This window comes from Chaetodon trifascialis, chromosome 24, assembly GCF_039877785.1.
Source record: "Chaetodon trifascialis isolate fChaTrf1 chromosome 24, fChaTrf1.hap1, whole genome shotgun sequence".
Classification (NCBI taxonomy): domain Eukaryota; kingdom Metazoa; phylum Chordata; class Actinopteri; order Chaetodontiformes; family Chaetodontidae; genus Chaetodon; species Chaetodon trifascialis.
The window spans coordinates 12,512,553-12,532,721 of NC_092079.1; the positions used below are offsets into that span (position 1 = coordinate 12,512,553).

Consider the following 20,169-nt stretch of genomic DNA (forward strand, 5'->3'; position numbering starts at 1 on the left):
CCTACAGATAACAATCAACTGATAGAGGCATATGTCCATACAGTTGATGACCACATGACTGGCATCATAGGATTGACACTGGATGGCTAACAACAGTTTCATCATGTGAAAATGGATAAATAATCACAATGTTTGATGCATTTTCATGGATTTATTTCGCAAAGCCTCCAAAAAGACGCCGCAGTTCAAGGCTCTGAGAGCCTTTAGCGTCACAGCTCGACTCAACAACAGTGATCCTTTCTGCCTCCAATATGCTTCCTGTCTAATTACCCAGAAAAGAGGGGAGTGGGCGGTGGAGCAGAGGACGTGAGTTGTAGAGGAGGAACTCTAGTAAAATGAGGAGAAACATAAAGGAACAATAGAAGGAAGTGCCGAGCCGGTGACAACACCCAGAGACAGTTAGACAAACAGACTGCCCTCGTACGCCAAGACGTGGAGAACAGAAATCCAAGAGCAGAGTATCTTCTGTCTCTCACCCAAAACTGGCCAGATACTGTATCTGACATTAATTATTAAAATTCTTACTAACTCAAGGCCATGAAATCAAAAACCCCATTATGATGCTTGGTGTATGAGAGCTTGTGGGCTTGAAAAAGCTGAAAAGCAGATAAAAGGCTGTGAGGTCAATGTAGAAATTGATTTTGGGGTTTCATTTACAAGTGTGAATAATTTTTGCACTTCGCTGTCGTCAGGGAAAAGATTTTTTAAATATGTTGCGCTCACAAAAAGTTAAGAAGCAGTGCCTCCATATTAACACTGCTAAGTATGCAGCAGGCATCACATGCCCTGATGGGAACGTATGTTAAGATAACATAATTGTTTTATGTGTGGGCACGGCTGCACACGCTTAATGGAGAGCATGGGCTGATCACGCAGCAGCTTCTTTAATTCACACTTCCTCCTCACTCTTTAACAAAAACCCAGATTCTGAAACGCATCTATCATTGAAAAGCTCAGCGTAGCATGGGATGGCGCTCAAACCACAGCAGTCACAACCAGCCTTTGCTCATTTGCAGTCTGAGCCATGGGAGCACTTCTGTAGTCAGATTTCATTGGTTTGTCTGCCGCTCTGCTCGCCTGTGGTTGGTTCTTTGACTCAGTTCTGTCTTTCTGAGGAGTGTTTCTGGTTGGGTGCCAATCCGTGTTTATCTCCCATTGGCCGAGGCCGGCTCCGTCCCTGGTTCTGCTCTGTGGAGCTTGCTGTGTGATCTTGGCTTGCGCTGCAGTATTGGATTGTGGGTCAGAGTATGCAGGCAAGGCCAGTGGAGCGAGGCAGATGAGAGAGAGAGAGAGAGAGAGAGAGAGAGAGAGAGAGAGAGAGAGAGAGAGAGAGGAGAAAGAGAGAGCGGGGGAGAAAGAGAGAGAGAGAGAGGGTAGTCATATCAAAAGGCTTCGCAGTTTTCTGCTCCAAGCCTGCTCATTGGATGATGGCAGGCACTGCTGAGTGTTTACCCATGGCCCAGTTATTTGCTAATCTCTCCCCCCTACTAACCCTCCTCCCCCAATTGGCCTTCGGTGCACCCTACCGCCCTCCCCGGACTACCCCCATCCCCTCATCCTCGTTGCTAAAAAACAACAGCGATCTAATCTGGTTCTCTCCTTCCTACTGCCAAGGCCCACTGGAGCGATGCAAGACACGGCAGTCTGAGACTTGATTAAAAGTCACCCAGTGCACTGATGTGTCGGTTGTTTGTTCTCCACAACTGGTTCCGAGTTCACAAGATTAGAGGCAGAAACAGAGAGGGAGGGGCCGGGAAAAAGCAGAGGAGGCTGAAACGTGCTTGATGCACCTGTGCACGCACCATTTCCTCTGCAGGCATGCGTGCACTGTCCGCAGACACTGAAGTATACAAGTTGTGCTCTCTGGCTCGGGTCTTCATTGGGGGAGCCGGCATAACGCAGCCGCGTGGAGCCTTTGTACGATATCGACTCTGCGTCAGTATCAAACATGTATGCGTTTGAACACAGACCTTTCTCTGGTGTTTGTCACTGTGTGAAGCAGACGAGCACGCCCCGAGAACCCATCATGCATCATGCATGGCTGGTGCATCCGCTGCCAAAAACCTTCAAATTGCAAAGGAGCATGGTGTGTGCCGGCGTGCACGCTGTTTTTATTACTGCAAAGGCTAAAGCTGCTGTACACGAGCACGTATCCGCTCTAATTGTACCTGCTGCTGGTGTTTGGGTGCCTGCTTGTTGCTGAGGTAGGATGGATGGGTTTCAGGCGTATCTGCTGACACCCCCAATTTTCCAAGTCCCCTGGTTGAGTATAAAGATGTAGGGGGGTGAGCGGGCTTTAATCTGTCCCATCTGTTGCCTCGGGACTGCCCACCCCCCTCAAAAACACCACCACTCAGTCTGTGTCTGTCTGGGTCTGGTACAGTTATGCTAATCCTGGGGTTTATACTACCCTCAAAGCTTAGAGGCCTCCATTATTGACCACGATGCATTTATACCAAAATTCACCCCCCCTCCCTCCCTCTATACCTTAACTTTCCAGAATATGTGATACACAGATGACAGAGAACCCAAAGTGGCGTTTACAATCACACCATGGGGGGTATAATCTCAGATTATTAATGAACAAGCAAAAGTTTGCTTTCAGGCCGTGTCTGAATTTAGTCTTTGTTTACAAAGCTTTTCCTCGTTGAGTAAATGAACAGCCACTGCAGCACGAGCTTGAAAGGCTGATTTTCCACTACAGCGTCACCACTGGAGGCCTGTGGTTGTCTGGTATGATGGGCTTTTCACCTGTTCTACAAGTGGGGCTGTGACGTTAGACCTCATCTTTTCAAAAAGCTGAAGTCATTTTTCCTGCTTCAGAATTATGATGATTTCCTGCTTTTCTTTGTCTTATGTGATTGTAAACTGAATATTTATCCCGCTCTGGAGCAAGACGCAGGCATAAGCCACCTGATGACATCACATTGAGCTTTACAAAATACTCAATACTGCCAACTTTTTGCAGATATTTCAGTAAATACAGCATCTGTTTGTGACTGCAGACAAGAAATTGCACCACAGAAATGTCAAACTAGGTTTGAGGTCATTTACAAACAGAGTGTCCATGACAGCCAGGGAGCACCGACAAGCATGTATCTTGGTTACAATACAAAAATAAACACTAATGGCAAATATATTGTTGTTTTTGAAACTGTCAAATGTGGAGTTTCAGTATTGGCCTCAGAGTCAGCCCGACCATATGTCACTACATATGGGATTTTTCTCTAAGTAATACTGGACTAATGAATGCTTGCAATACTGAGATCTGGTAACTGCACCTTGTTCCGTTGCTGCAATTGTTAACTGTAACTGTAACTGACGCGAATAGAAATGTACAAGGCCAAAGATATGCAAGGCATTCATGGGAAACGCACAAAGACACAGCATTATCCAAGGATGTGACATCCCAGCTACAAGAGGCAATAAAAACAAGACCAGAATCACCTCACAGCCTTGTAGATGCTAACAATTATCCTTCTTTTTTAAAGCTTGCATTGGTGGAAAGACAAAAAACTCAGCAGTTCATCCATAGTCTGAGCAGCACTTTTGCGCGCTCTGGACTTATTGTCTCTGCCAGTCAAGGAGAACGCTTCGTGTTAATCATAGGCTGTCACTCTGAGTTACCATCTCAAGGCTGCACCTTTTGTTTTCTAAAACATCCACTAATTTCTCCTTTTTGCCAAACCAGAAGGTCGGCTGAACACTGCTCCATTGTATCTAGCTTTGCTTTTACTTCTGCTCAGAACTCAAACCAAGGTACCAAGAGAGGCACACATTGATTTCTTCATCTAACAGAGTACAGGGCTGGCTCTATTAGAGACCAAACAGCAGCCACCCCCTCTCCTCATTCCAGCATTTATTGGTCTGTTTCTAGCAATCAGTGTCATCTCTTCTCACGAAATAATGACGTGGACTGAGTGCAGAATACAGAAACAAAGTGGGCCCAGTGCTTTTACAGTGTATCCTTCAGCTGAGGCGACTACTTCCTAACTAAATTGCATTGCTCCAGTTGTGCAAATACTGATGCCAAATTGTAGGCTTAGAGTAAGTACACATCATTATATTACCTCTATTTTTGCCTCTACACACTGGTTGCCTCGTGGGTTTACAATGACTTTAACATTTTACGAGCTACTTTTCCATTTACTATCCTTGTGTTTACCTCTGGAGCAATGCTGCATCACATCCAGAAAAGACTGGGATGCACATTCAGCTCACTCGCTGGAGAGCCAAAGGTGATGCGGCTCGGTGGAGTGAGCCCCTGGGCTTTGAGCATAATCGGTGCCATTAACTGAAACATCAATCACACTCATTTTCACACCGCTGATGTACAGAATCAGCTCCTATGCCTTGATTCGTGCTAATTACTGCGCTGCTTTCTTACAGTCTCTGGTTTTCACTATAATTAACATAAAAGCTTTTTATAACTAATGTTTACATGAGCCGCTATTATTGTTAGAAATATGAATGTGGTGCGAGCTACAGAATTCAGAGCTGAAACGATTATACGTAAATATAAAAAATAATCAGCTAGCTGTTTTAGGAAATTAGCATTACACTCCTGAAACAGGCAGATTCATGATGGACAGTTCAAAAAGAAAAAGGGATCAAAATTGATGCAGATTGATTCCATCTCTTCTTTGTCAAAACCAGGTGCCTACATTACCCACAATGCAACTCAACCGTCGCCAGTCCAGCCGCAGATTCGGGTGTGTTATGCTAGTAGCAGCTAACGCGTCTCAAGCAGAGATGAGGACCAGACGCCAGTGGTCTGGTAAGCTTGTTTCTTTCTAACTTCACACCCCCATTTTCAAACTCTTCACACCCAATAGATGCTGACTCAAGTGACATCACATGAGGCAGTCTATCAGACTCCGCACAGCTCCCCATTGAGCCACAGCAGGATGTATACAACTTTTTCATACATACAATAGTACTCCCCAGCAGGTGAAAGCCTTTTGATGTGTTCCCCTTGAATCAATCTTGAGAGTAATCTTCAGTCACAGCCCATAATACACCGAGGAGCTTTCTCGCTTTTCTCACTCTGCACTGTTACAGCCCTTCCTGTCTTTGTTTCCAAAATATCTCAGCTCCAGTGTCACCGAGGCAGATTCAGAGAATGTATTGTACTTGGCATTAATTCGGATTCATCCTCGTCTTCTTCGACCGACACTGCCATGTAAACCATCAATTAATTGCCGGGCTGACAGCAGTCTGGGCCTGTCTCGCCATATTCTGTACGCTCCGATCTGAGCTAGCCCTCGCGGCAAACACGCTTGCAGCTGTTAAGCGCGAGTCTGTAACGTCGAGCCAATAACTTCACTTTCTGTTGAGCCGCTGATGTGACCGCGGAGCCGACAGCTTCAAGAGTACCCCGTGGCCCGCTGAGGCTGGGGAGATGTGGGCTGGTTGGGGAACAGTGGGCCTGTCAACGCCACAGTATGGGGCTCCAGAGCAATAGTTACGGAGTTTGGACAAGCGGAGCAAATGAGCAGTCCATTTTATGCTATGGTATAATACTTCTGCTCTAATCCTCTTTGGACCCTCAAATCCCCATCTTACCTGGAACAACAGTGAAAATGTCTGCCCGAAGTGGGCTGAGGCACACATTATGTGCATGTGTGCGCTACAAGATGAACTTGATAAGAATCTGGGCGAAAGTCTGATGCTGCTTTTAAGAACACCTGTGGTCAGACGCCACAGGTAGGGTCTGCAGGCATCTCAGTCTCAGTTCATTTTGCTTTCAACAGCCTGACAACCATTAAGCAGTAACTAATAAAGCTAGTTAATGGTTTTTGGTATTATCGTGGAAAGCCGGTCAGAGCTAGCTTATCTGCCCTGGCTAGCTTGACTTTTAGCTCACACTTCTTCTCCTCAAACTCTCACTGCTGTAATGTACTCTGGCCTGAGGTACCAAACTTCCTGCCCTCCAGCACACTGAGTGGCATCACATCCATCTCAACTGAGTGATGGCCTCGGACCGGCACGCATTACACTTTCTCCCTGCGGCTACCGGCAACATGATCTTTGGCTGCGAGTCGGCTTTGAACACGGCAAACAGGCGCTTGGTCTTATTGTGGTCCAGCGACACTGAAGAGTAGCATCCAGCAATTAGGATTTGACTTTTCTGGAGGAAATGTTCCCACAGCAAGCTTCATTTTTTACTTCACAGACATTTCAGTGTACTTTACGTAGCCACAGGCTAAGCGAAGCTGCTAGCAGAGCGCCTGTGTGTGTGTAGACGTGCAACTGGTCAAAACTATTCTCTGTGATTAACTTATTAGTGGTTAACCGTTGGCATCCCGAGTTTCTACTCCAGATTTTGGAGCAGCAGGCACACACCCACACACTGATTAGTCACGGGGGACAGGGAGCGGAAGGACAACCCAAGCTCAGCTGCAAACAGGTTAAACACATGGCGGGTGGAAGGAAATGAATAATGATTTGAAAGAGAAATTAACAGTGGTAATAGGCGAGTTGGGAAAAGGGATGATGGGAAGCAATAACTGAGACAGAGGGAGCAAAGGGAAAGGTGATGGGTCAGAGAGATGACTAACACGCTCCTGCAGACTGCAGGGCCCTGTGATACCTCTCATCATCATCATTACAAGTATCATCCGAAGAAACGGGCACGGGGGTATCTCTGCTTTGTATTCATGAACTAAACAGCAGCACAGAGAGAGACGGAGAGACATTTGTCTCCTGTCTCTTTACAGTCATTATGCTGACAAAGTCTGACTGCTGGCCTAATTAATTTTGCACAGTGCAGCGATTTGAATTTATTGGCTGTTTACATGGCATGCGTGCGTGTAAGTATCCATTAATCGTCCTTGTACTGATTATTGAGTGGATATGTCAATCCTCTGCCAGTCGCCGCAGTCGTTAAAGTGCTCTCGGGGAATACTAACTTGCATGTCATGTCTCATACAGGTGAGCTTATCAGCGCAATAATATTTGGTGATGATGACAAATTTCAGCGTGTGTGCTGAAATTACTGTTTCACGTTTTGCTGAATATTACAGTTCGGGATGAAAATTGCACTCAGCCTTTTCCACCCCCACTGTTCCTACGTCACAACCTGACAACTCATCTCTCCAGTAAAAGCTTCACGTCCCGCTCTCGGCTGAATCACCCCTCTTCTGCGCCTTACTTATCTCCCTACTCCAGTGTTTCTAATTTTAAGCTTAAATAGCAAGCTTTCCTCCTCTATTTGCTTACGCATGACCTCATGATCAGCTGCTGTCTGAGCAATAACAATTAAAAGCCCCTGCATGTCATTTTTAAAGAAGTGGGAGTTTAAAAAAAGCAAAACACAGACCTCCACTTGTCTGTTAAATGCAAATGTGAATGCAAATAGGAGCAGTCTCTCTGCACTACCAGCTCAAAGTGACGAGCGCAGTCGAACTGTGTGTTCAAATTATGCTCCACACTCACATATTTCCCTCTGCAACAGCAGTTATTATTCTGGGCTTCTGATAATACCCTGTCTATGAATGGATGGAGGAGCCTCAACAATAACACACGCTCACAGCAATGATAATACAGTATTGAGAAGCTGTTTATACACACATTCACACCCACGCACAGGGCTGTAACATCGGATGAACAAACCCGGCTACAAGACCACCTATTTTCAAAACCCTGCCAAAGCCTAAGCACAATGTTGAATTTCTATCACCTAAATTACCCATCTCGTAAAATACCTCCTGTCTTCCCACACATTCCACCCCCCACACCCACATGCATGCACTGTGCAGCTACTATCTTATCATGCTCAAGGTCTCACAGAAGCCTGGCTTCAGCCCAAAGTCTTGAACAGGGGGCACAACTTGGCAGACAAGGACTGCGGTATGTTTGGCAGTGTTTTTCCAGGCCTTTGTACACAGAATGATTAAAAAGGAGCCAGGGGTGTAGTTGCTGCTCTGCACAAGAGCAGATATCTGTGAAGGTTTACTTGACTACAGTGAGATGAGTAACACAGATTGAGCCATCAAGGTGGATAAGGGACAGGCAGGCGGGTCTGACACAGGTATGATATAATGATCTGTATTAAATACACTCAGCACAAGAGATGTCCTAGTCCAAACAAGAGGATCTGGATGGGGGTGAAGAAGCTCAGGCTATTCTGCACCAAAGCAGCAGAAACCAAAAGGAAAGCATCAAATATTCATGGGAAGCGCATTTCCCTCATTCCCAAAGAAAAAATCAATTCGCTAATAAGCCACTTACCAGCCACAGAAGTCAGGAGGATCGCCAGGCAAATCCCAAATTTAGCGAGTGATTTCATCGTGATTCGGCCCATAGCCATGACAGTGTACACAGACTTTGGTCTCGTAGCTCGAGCTCCTCCACGTCTTCTTCTACTTCTTCTGGTCTTCTTCTCTTGCACACTTTGTTTTTACTTCACGTCAGCTCAATAACTTGAACCGATCTCTCAGGCATGGAGCACATTGATAAACGATGCGAAAAAGAGGCGCTGTCGTGTTGGGGTCGCTTGACGTGATTTGATAACTAACATACGCTGCCAAGAAAAGTTAAGTTAGTCCCGCTGTCGACGCCAGCACAGACCGGGCAGATAAAGCAAGAAGCTAACTTGTTTGGCGGATCTGCCATCTACAGCCAGCCAGCGAACAACGTCCATATCTGCTAGCTAACATGCTAACTTAGCTGCCCAAGGCGACTGTCTGGTACTAGAAAACTTGGGCAAAGAAGGTAAATAACGCTTAAAATAACCGACACACAACTAATTCGTGTAAATACAGACCATCTTCAGTTGCACACTTTGTAAAAACGTCCACCCTTTCGACACAACAGGCATGAATTTGGCATATAAACGTTAGCCAATTAGCTCGCTGAGGTTTCAAGCTGCCTGCTATCGCCGCTAACCGACGTTAGCCTAACGGCTAACCAGTTAGTTCTCCGCGTCCCGACTCATTTCACGATCTCCGTTGTGCGAAAAAGAATAATTCACAAGCCCACGGCGTCTACGGTGAGCTTTTCTGCTCCGCGATAGATGGGGATCGCTTCTCCCGTGCTGGCAGGCGACGGGGTTGGGGGAATGGATATCTCTTGGGTCTGATCTTCCCCGAGGCGGTCGGCAGCGTTTGGCATTGACGGTTTGGAGCTCCGCTGGGCAGACAGACAGACAGGGCGGCTGGGAACGCCTCGTTTGCAGGCTTGTCTGGACCGCTCGTCTCCGGTATCAGATTGCTGTGGGTTGGTGTTGGGGGTGGAGGACAGTCCTACACAGTCAGAAGGGGTGTTGCAGCGCCGCTGTGCCGCAGACTGTGAACATAACACCCTTGAAACATATGCTGCGTTCATCTTCTCTATGCAATTGTCCGATTGTTTAGACGCCTGTAAACGCTGTAAAGCTCAGGTTGAGCATGCATTAGAAAACATCAGCTAATGAATGCAACTTGTGAAATATTTGAATTTTAATGCAAAACCCCAAAGGCGCGCTCCTTTCAAATACTATACAGTGACAAAGTGGCTTTAAATGCCTCAGTAGTTCTTCAACTGTGTTACTTTACTGCCTCTGTGTGGTCAAGTTACTTTGACAAACTGTACGGTTAAAACAATAATTATTCCAGCAGATGGCAATGTTATCCTGTGCCTAGGGCAGAGCAGTGTGTGGCTTGTAGTTATATAACCTCAAAATAGTAATTAGTGCTGCTCAAATACTTAGTGTGCCTTGTATTTATATAACAATTAAGACATGAATTGCAATTTAAGTCTTTTAATGTTCCTTTGTGCATTACTGAAGCATAATCGTGATACCGCCAATAGAAAAGGCCAAATGATGTTATCTGGGCACTATAATGTCACTGCTGAGTGTCCCACAGCCATACTAGAAATACTCTTATGCTATATGCAGTAGCACCTATTGGTCCCTCCAAATATGATGGATGACTTAGTTTACAGTGCTGTCCCACTGGGCAGTATCACGCTGAGGAAGCGGGGGGCGTGCCAGTTTGCGCCAGGGACCTCCGCTGACGGGACAGAGCGTTTGGATGTTGCTCTCCGCCTGCTGTTGACCGGTGAAAGTCATCTCCCATTCCATCCCGGACGACTGTTTCTACTGCAGATGTGACCGAGCCAGCGCAAAGTTTAAGAGAAGCGCAATGGCTGGATAAAAGAGCGCCAGTGTGCAGTTACGCACGTCGGACAGCCTGGAGCGCAGGGTTTCAGCCTTCACGCCGCCGCCTGGGACAGCTCTCGCAGTCTGCTCTCTTCTCCGCACCTGGCTGCCTGATGAAAGGTGGGCTACACCATGGCTTCTGCTCCACCCGAGGCGAGGAAGTTTACCCGGGGGCTCAACAAACCGGGCACCGCCGCCGAGCTGAGGCAGAGCGTCTCGGAGGCTGTCAGGACGTCGGTGTTGATGGTGAGGGGAGTCTGTTCTGCACTCACACGCGAAGACTGAACACACATAATTTAGCATAAGCAGTATATTTTTATAAAGGCTCTCCTTACTTCAGGTGAGAGGTTCAATGCCTTGCTCAAGGACACTTGCTGACTTTGGGGTCTTAACCCTGCTCTCTTTACTTGAAAACTGGGATTGTGGGTTCTCCAACATCAGCCATAATTCATCTGAAAATGCTGATATTTCTGACACTATGCTGTCATTTACTGCTGCATGTCCCCATGTCTGACTCTACAGGGTGTCTATTGTTACAACTTTCTCAAAGGGGTTGCCAGGTGACTGAAACATACACCACCAGCTCCAAAGGGACGAGAAAGATGACACACACACACACACGCACACACACTAAGACATGAACACTTCTGTGGTTCATTCTGTCATCTGACCCCCTCAGGTGCACCTTGCAACCAGATAGGTTAGAGTGAAACAGCTGAGCAGCGACAAAGGTGAAACTTGCCAAAGACACAGTCCATGTTTTTACTGTATGACAGGGCAGCATGTGGCCTGTAGCTGCCTGACGTATGCACTGAGACATTTACCCACAGTGAGGATGATGATGGTGTTAAAACAGGTTGTATTGTTCCTTCATAAGTGACTCTTGAATATAGGTTGTGTCTTATCGCCTCTGCAGACTGCACAGTTTGTGATCGCCTTTCGTGCTGTCTTGTTGCGTAATAGCGATCAATATGCCATTTGTCTGCAACTGATGGCTTTTGCTGTCAATTATGACTGCTGTCTCTGTCCTTGGGTCTTAGAAACTGAGTTTAGGCTCTGTTATAATGAGACCTGAGAGCTGAGGGTTGTTTGCTTATGCAACAAACACATAAATGTTTTTTCCCTTCACTTGTTGCCTGAGCTCTGGGGTCCAAGTCAGCTATGGAGTCAGTTAGAGCCAGCAGCCAGTTAGCTTAGCTTAGCATAAAAACTGTAGACAGGTGGAAACAGCTAGCCTAGCGCTGTCTGACAGTCACCAAGTCAGCCGGGCAGCATCTCTAAAGCTAGTCCTTTAAATGGGCGCACCAGTGTTAGTAATGCACTTCTGTAAACGTTGGAAGTTGTTGAAATCAAATCAGCAGAGACTGCGATGTCCCAACTTTTAATCCCTGTAAACTCCGGACTAAAAAGGGTCACGCTCCGAAAGCTCTTTAACCCACATTACCCATAATGCAACCAATAGTATATTTGGTTGGACTTGATGACATCATCATTGTTGTTTTGTCAGACCTGACAAAGTTCCCCAGAGCCTGTCTGCACAGGCCAACAAGTACTACTTATGACGAGTATTTTAAATTCAGTCTAAATTAGCAGAAATGTGTACTTTAAGGTATCAGGAACTACTTTGTACCTTTACCGTGGATCCCAAGGTATGCATCTGGGTCCCATTATGGGCCTGCTGTAGTACATCTGTTAGTAACACACTTCCGTACGTACCTCTATTTTTGACTGTGTACTTATGGTGCAGCTGTTTCCTCTTCCCATTTGACATGGACACTGACAGGCTGGTATGGTGAAGGCAAATATATATAGTTACTGGACACCAAAGAATTTCCTCAACAATTCAACATTCGCCCAGCGAGACGCAGGTCAACTGGCCCTGGACTGCGGTGCGATGCTGCCGGCTTTGATCTGATCGGGCTGGTTTTGTATGTTGAGGCCAAAAGGATGCAGGAAATGTTTTGCAGATGAAGGACAGCTGTCTGTTTTTAAAGAGAGTTTCCTCTACCTGGTACACAATCCATTATTTAGTCTTAATCTCCATCCCTACACTTCTGTCATAGTAGCCTATTAATTCTGCCTGAGCTCACAGTGTGTGGAGTGGCATAATGGATGTCAGATCAGATCTCTGGGCTGTATTTAATAATGTATGAGATGATGGTAGGTGTCCTAGCTATTTTTAAACTTGCCCTCTTTCTCCTCTGTAACTTGGTGTCACACTAAGCGCCCAGGGGACCATCAATTATGAATACCTGCATATGTGATAAATCATCTAGATTCAAGACTTATGCCAGATCAGGGCTTGAGTTCGACACACACACACACACACACACACACACACACACACACCACAGATAACTGCAGGCGTGGCTGACTGTCAGCTATACCTTAGTAAACACAGTGCAGGCCGAGCGGGAGAGAGCTAAAGACAGCCCCTGCAGTTTTAATAATCACTTCCAACTGTGGGAAATGCTTGCTTAGACGTTTTTATACCTCCTTCTGCCCTCTCTCTGCCTTGCTGATTGAGAGGCTTTATGACTTCCTTTGTGCATTCTGCTGTAGAAAACGCACACAAGCACTTTAAATTCTGCATTTGTCTTTTATATTTTTGGCTGTTTGTCTACTGTCTTTTTTCCTCCAGCTGCTCTAACCCCGTAATGTGCCTCCTGATACCTTAATACCACCACTCATTTATACAGTGGTCGGTTCAGACAGGCAGTTCAAACTGTGGAATTCCACTTAAGAGTGAACTCCACTCCAGAGGATTTGGTCTGATTAGAGCATAAAAAACCTGGCAGAGATAATCTGCAGATTTGCAGATGCTTTAGCACTGCTGACCTATATCGGTGTCATGATACAGGGGCAGTGATGGAGCAGGGCGTTTGGTCGGTTGCTGGGTTTGTGGTTGAGTCCCGAGTCACTGCCGCTGATAGCTAAGGCGAGGGTTTTTCTGGCCATGTGGTTTCCACGTCTTCTTTATTTAGGCTATAGCTCATAGTCTGTGTCTGTGTCGTTGCCTCCCTTACGTTGGTGTAAACACCCGCTCTCTTTTTGCTTTGGTGGCCAGTGTGGCATGTGTGTGTTTGGAAGTATTTGAAGAGTGTCATTTTCCTGTCTGTGAGCTTCATTTCTCCTTTAAGATTGACAGAAAATAACAAGATTCAACATCACTGTAATGCAAAATTCCTGCTTCATGACACGGCTTTGACATGTTGCCAGTTTCCACCATATTCAGCAAACAAGGCTGTCATCGTTCTTAAGAGCCCGCAGGCTCGCAAATGAAAAGTCTGTGCTTGTTTGAGTGCCACATTATTTTTATTGGGTAGTTGCTGCGTGTTTTTGTTTCTGTTACGTGGCCCGCAGTGTTGATTCAAGAGAGCGTGTAAAGGAGATTTCAGCTTATTGCACCATCTTCAGTGTTTAGAGGTTTCTTTCGTTGTTTGTTGTAGGGATCTGCCTAAGCTTTAGCAGACAATGGCATTACATTTCACGTTGAGCAGTTTCACGGCTCCAGCAGATCTTTGTTCATCATCGTGTCACTGCTGCGGAAAGAAAGATCTCAGTGGTTGAATGAATCAGATGTTTGGGTGAAGATCAGGCTGCCAAATAGAATTCATAAAGTACTTAGAAAAGACTCAGGATACAGTGTTAGAGATGGGAACTGCATCAGTTATAGTTTACAACTGAGGCTGACAGTTATTATTTAAGAAGCATTTGTCACCACCTACGACTGACTGAAACTTTTAGTCCCAAAACAAGAGGCTCAAGGTCTAAAATCACTGAAGCCTACATTTCCCATAATGCACCCAGTAACATATTTGCTTACACTCTCCATGCCTGGTAAAAACTCCACACCTCCAGTTTGAAATACAGGTTTTCTCTAACAAATTTGTAAGAGCCTAAAGCCGAAATAACCCTGATGACATCATCCTATCACTGTGACATCATCAGGGTTATTTTCTCAGATTTGACAAAGCCCCTCCAGATCCACAGAAGACTCCCAATGACAAGGAAATCCACTTTTATGTGTAAAATTGGTGGAGTGCACCTTTAACTCTGTGTGATTCACTAAACAGTTGCTATTTAATCAGCTGTGCAGCCATGCTTGTCTGCAAAAATTGGGCAGTGACCATAAAAAATTCCTCTGACCCAGTTGACACAATTGCACATCCAGTCCTCTGAAGCATGTGTAAAAATAGCCATTTCACTTTAGTGAGGAAACATTCACGGTCCCTTTGGCTGCCTGAGAATCCTCCATGTCAAAGTTAGGCTGAGATAGTTTGAATTAGAGCGCATTAACCGGTGGCCTAGTTAGAACAGAGAGGCGACAGCACTGCGCTGGTTTTTCTCATTATTGGTTTGTTAGCCATGAAGGGTATTGATCGCAGCCAAAACCTCATGTCAGGACACAAGGACCCTGTCCTAGTCCGCCAGATTACCTGCAGGCCTTTCATGAGACACTCAATACCCAAATCACATGAGCGTAACCCAGATTCAACACTAGCATTCATTATGGTTAGCCTGAATTTAGGTCCCTGATGAAACTATTGGCTCATTTGCCCGAGATGAAGAGAGTCACAACTGAAACTTGCGCTACGTGGACTAAAAGAGCAATGGGAACACGATCTGGGCCACTTTTCAGTGAGGCTTGAAAAGCAATCCTCCAACAAGTGCAGTTAGTCTCCCAGTAGTAGGACAGACAAGAGTCAAATTACCAAAATCTGTCCAAATTTAGATCCTGCATGTGACAGATGTAAATTGTCTTCTGTTCTCTGAGCGATCCTCATAACATACTATTTAAACCAAATCCTTCAACAGCCATTTTCACCAAAGTGCTACCTTCTCTCTCTTATTCACTAATAGCAAATGTGGTAGTTTTAATCACACTTTTAATGCTGTGTAGTCACACTGGGCATTAATTCCCTTGATCTACATTGACATAACTGTACATGCATGCAAAAATAAAATTCACAGTGGAGTAAGTCTCTGAGGCCGAGTTTTGCAAAACAAACCCTCGATAGTTTTTCTACTCCCCGAACATCAAGCCGTCGCAGTGAAACTTGGCCGCCACGGCGTCTTTTGAGTCACTGCTCTGCTCTGCATGCTCTCTGGGTCACATTACAGCGTGTTTTGGGCAAAGCTTTCGTGCTTGCTCGTCTCTAGCCATTTGCACGGGCTCACAGCTCGCATGGCATCCTTTTTGTCTGCTTTTTGACTCATGTGGATGTGATGGGAGTGTTTCCCAAAATCTGTTAGAAAAGATGAGGAAAGACGCCTCGTCTGGCTCTTTTCCAGTGACTCATCAGGCCTCAGTGTTGTTGCAGTGCTCGGAGCAGACTGTGGGGGGCAGCAATGATGCATGTTTTCTGCTTCTGTCCTCCAGCGTGGAGGTGCTGTGGAGAAATGATCCCAACATGTAAAGACTCATGCTTTCATTGAGCAGTGGAGAAGAAGCTTTTGAGTGTGTCTTTATTAGCATTAGCTAAAGCATGGCGCTCTCACATTCATGCTCGTGGAATCCTATAAATCTTTACACAAATCTGGCTTCATTTATTAGATTTTTGCAGCTTGTGCAATGAGAAAAACGCTGACGTGCATTGGCATGAGTGATGGCTGTCCAGGAGACCAACCCTCATAGTTAAAAAAATCCACATTTTGGTCTAAAACTACCAAAGCTAAAACCATAGAGCCCATGCAGTAAGTTTGTGATGGAGGGAGGACGTACTGCACTGTCTTTTGACGAGCATCTGAGAAGAGCATTATGTTTGCTCTGCTGACTGAGGCGGATTTGACTAAACGGCACATGGAAACAACTGATAAATGTCCTCTGTGGACTCCGATCAAGTATTTTTGTGGTCTGGTGCAGTGTCTCCCTCATTTTTTGTGTGTGAAAAGCCTATTGGATGCATTACGGGGTGCAGTTTCATCAGATTAATGCATCCTCTGAGGAAAAGCCCTAATGTAATGAGATTGTTCAAAGAACGCTGCTGAGGCTTTTTAATGAACCTGAAAACTGAGAGGAACCAGTTAACAGCTTTAAAGGGCCACTCCATCCATTGTACACGTGAAGATCAGTCGTCATGAGGAGTACTACTCAATTAATCAATGTGTCTCCCTCAATTATAATCAGTACCTTTATATCTGCATGACCAGCTGCATGTAAGTGTCGCTCGTAGCTTCAAACCCACCCACTAAATGTACAGCTGCCCTCAGCTCCACAGGACATTTTACTGTATTTCAGCCCATCATTTGGGTTTTATGGCCCACGACCTTACTGCTTTGGTTCACTTTCACCGCTCATGTTTTGTATTTTGACTGCAGCTTTAACTCTTGCCTTTTCATTTATGCCCATAATAACTGTTGTCAGTAAAAGTCACATAGGCGTACTATAATGCTATTAGTTTGATCTATTTAAGCCCTGTGATGAGTCTAAATACTGCTTCTACTCTGTGCCCCCTCTTGCTTTTTAATGTGATTCTCCGTCTCTACCGTTTTGCTGCATCATCTGCTTAAAAGTAGGTGAGTGTGTCAACCGCTGATGAAATATTTACACCAGCCATCGGAGAGAAGATGAAGAAAATTCAGAGGATTGTTTGCATGTGCATGTAAATCAGCCTTACGTAAACAAGCCCGCGTCCTTGCTTGTGGAGAGAGGATGCGAGGATGCTGGGATGTTAATTAGGTGATGATTTGCAGAGGGTTGCCTGGTTTGTCCTGGATGTCCTATGATGCATCGTGCTCGAGTCCAACCAAGTGTTAATGGTGTGGGCCTGGCGACGCAGGTCAGGGGAAGTTAAATCATTCCTTTTTATGTCTTAGAGTGCGTGCAAATGACATCAGCAGGATGACTGCATCGCTTGTAATTTCATTGTCAGTGGGAGAAAGAGGAAGGAGGGAAAGAGGCAGAGAGAAAGACTAAGACATTGTCTGCATCAGCCAGTTGTTATGTGTGTGTGGGGGGGGTGACGGTGTGTGTGTATGTGTGTGTCTTTGTTGGTATCAGTCTGCTTTTACTGTTGACAAAGCTTGCAGAGTCAGAGAAATGACTAAGCTGTGAGAGGGAGGGGGAGAGAGAGAGAGCGAGCCTGCTGGAGAGAAGAAGTGAAAGTGATAGGCAGGAGTGAGTGATGGAGAGAGATGGTCGAGAAAAGAGGGAGAGAAAGCAAAACCCGTGAAGAAGAGTCGGCGAGAGGGAGAGAGCGGAGCGTCTCAGCATCCCCCGGCAGAAGGGAGAAGGAAGGAAGAGGAGTCGGAGAGTCGACGCCCTGCTCCGACTGAATGAGCAGCCGCTCTCGTCCGTGCGCTCATCCCTCCATCCCTGCTGAGCTGCACACAGGAGGATACGACTCCGCGGCCTAGCGCTCGGCTGGGATTTGCTTTTGAAGATAGTGGTTGGATTCTCCTCGCCTGTGGGAGACGAGCTGAGTGGACCCTAAAGCCTGTTTGCGCACCTGTGAGGGGACTCGATGTGGAGGAGGTCAAGGCTCAGAGCTCAGGCAGGGATTGCTGCATCTACCTGAAGCTGAACTTGAAGGCAAGACTTTTGAAATCAGGCTCCATCTTTTCCTGCATGGTGCTGGTGAGCGTCTGCAGTCGCCATGGGATGCACCACCAGCGTGGTTCTGTTGGAGGGGCTGCGCTCCATCCTTGAGAGGAACTGTGGCTACATCAAGGGGGCGGTGGAGCTCGGGGCTCTGGAGGAGGAAGAGGAAACACTGAGTCTGAGGGGATCTCAGCTCTGGATTCCCACCACCGCTCTGGTAAACCCATTTCCAAATGTTGTGTCTCTCCTGTTGTGTTTGTGGGTATTTTCCAGTCATTTTCCACTCTTTTGAAATCAGTTGTGCTTTTAATTAAATTAAACTCCAGTGTTCTTGGGGAGAAGACTTTTCATGCAGTTGGCGATGTTTACCGTGCAAAATTACAGCTCAAAATTAGTTTATCTCCAGAAATACAACACCGTCACGGGCTTGTATTTCTCAACAGAGTGGAGCAAAGATTCTAGCTAGAGCTCCAGTAATTTATTTTCTATACATATGACACAAATACATATAGCATCATGTCTTTATTGAGAATGTAAAGAAGGTAAAGAATGAATAATTTACAGATTGACTGGAGACTTGTCAGATTAAACATGAGTTACTGCACAGATCAGCAGAATTTTGGCTAATAATCTCCCTAATAGACTCCCCGGAGGAACCACATTTAGAAGTAGAGTGTATCTTTCAGTGGCCCCCGATCACACAATTACTGGTGGAGCACATCAAAAGCTTTGCATTCGCCTGCGAGGAAATCTAAGACACGTCTGAGGATCTGCGCGAGTTTGCTTGCACTGATCAGGAAAGCGAAATCTGGGTCTTGAACTTTTTTTCCTCGGCCTGTAGCCATGTTGTCTTCCACTTAGATATATGCGCTGCTACATTAAGCTACTTCCCTCAAGTTGTCTCCATTAGCCAGCAGCCTGCACTGTGTTAAGTCAAAAAGATTTAATGGACAGTCATTATGGAGGGGGTTAAGCAGGAGAGCTGGTGCACACAGTCAAGGACATTCACTATAAACCATTATCACTCTCGGATGCAGTGTTTCCTTTACAACCACGAAACTGTGGTTGGCCTTCCCATAAAACAACAATTACATCTGCAACTGCAGCAAAATACACCCTTCAATCAATATCCAAGTCATAGTTAAGATGGACAACACATGTTCATGTCCAAACACGAACACTTGTTTATTCAAAAGGCTAATTTGTCCCATCAGCTCCCGTCTCAGGACCATGCCTCAGTTTAGACTCTGACACCTCTCCTCTGAGGTCACCACTACCGAGGTGGCTTGCCATTGGCCAGTTCCTTTTTAAATGCATGTGCGACCGGGTCTTGCTCATGCACCTCTCATCATGTACCTGCACAGTAAGATAAATGTCAGCGGAGACAGTCCTGCTGCGCTGAGACTTGCCTCCAGCACTGTGGTCCAGCGCAAGCTACAGATCATCCCTTGCTGGGACAGACAGGAGACTGGATGAATTTCCAGTGGCCTATTCCCATGCAGGGACTTTCTGCGCTTCAGCTGCTGTTGCTCTCAGCACCCCTGAGAGCTCTGACTTCATACGGGCTGAGGGAACTCCCCTCTCTCATGTCAGATTTAACTTGTCCCATATGTTTCCCCTGTGTTACCTGGAGCCACAGTAACACAGTGTTGACCACAAGACAGAGCAGCTGCTCTTTGATTCGTTGATTAAATGCAGTCTGCATTTTGGTTTTTGGTGACAGATAATGGCTTGTGGCAGACGAGTGAGTTTCAGGTCAGGGACCTAACTTGCATGTGATTAATGCGTGTGTGTGTATCGTGTGAGGAGGGGGGATCGGTCTGAAGGGGAAGTTTCACTTCTTTTCAGGCAACGCCCTCACACTTTCCCTCTCCGGGGCGCCTGTAGCCATCGTCAGCTCCCAAACATTACGTCAACCTGCGCTTATGCAATTCTCCACAGACTTGTGTGACGCTCTGTGTGTGTGTGTGTGAGTGTGTTGCATGCCACTTGGGAAGGGTGTGGAAGGCTCACATGTCCTAATGGGTTCAAGCTGTGTAAAAACAAATGGACACCGTCCTCTTCACCTCCTCCTCCCTCACTCTGTCTCATGTCAAGCTCTTCTGCAGATGGCCTTGTACATTAATTTGCCCTCTCATCGCCCTTCATACGCACATTCAGACAGAAACTCACACACAGTGCATGTGATTTGGCTGGCACGGTGCCAGCGGTAGCTCCAGGAAGCGTGATGGTGTGAGAGCGCTCCAGAGATGTGGGTGAATGAAGCGGGATGACCTCAGCGCAGCCAGGGTCTTTGACAAGAGGCTGATTATCACGCTGAGCTGGTGACGCTGTCACTGAGGCCTCGGCAGGATGGCGGCGACGCGGTGCAGTCAGCAGCCCGTTACAGACTGAAGCCACAAAGTCAAGACATGAATATCTGTACAAATTTCACAGCAGTCCATCCAGTCGTAGTTGAGACATTTCATCAAAAAACATAAAT

The 20,169-nt window shown here is 46.2% G+C and overlaps 2 protein-coding genes across 10 annotated transcripts in view; one reads left to right on the forward strand and one right to left on the reverse strand.

Moving 5' to 3' along the window:
* LOC139352045 (bone morphogenetic protein receptor type-2-like) overlaps positions 1–9,241 on the reverse strand; it is a 28,345-nt gene extending 19,104 nt beyond the window's left edge. Inside the window, exon 1 of the mRNA XM_070994078.1 lies at positions 8,233–9,241. Coding sequence (XP_070850179.1) covers positions 8,233–8,311 — 79 coding nt within the window. The 5' untranslated portion in view covers positions 8,312–9,241. The remainder of the gene's footprint in view (positions 1–8,232) is intronic.
* A 400-nt stretch (positions 9,242–9,641) lies between these two features.
* Positions 9,642–20,169, forward strand: part of dock9b (dedicator of cytokinesis 9b) — a 44,747-nt gene continuing 34,219 nt past the window's right edge. For 2 of the 9 annotated variants that reach the window (XM_070993900.1, XM_070993902.1), the window contains exon 1: positions 9,642–10,390. In XM_070993900.1, coding sequence (XP_070850001.1) covers positions 10,277–10,390 — 114 coding nt within the window. In that variant the 5' untranslated portion in view covers positions 9,642–10,276. Of the gene's footprint in view, positions 10,391–17,207; positions 17,905–20,169 lie in introns of those variants that run through there. The other 7 variants (XR_011603615.1, XR_011603614.1, XM_070993895.1 and 4 more) reach the window with 4 other exon arrangements.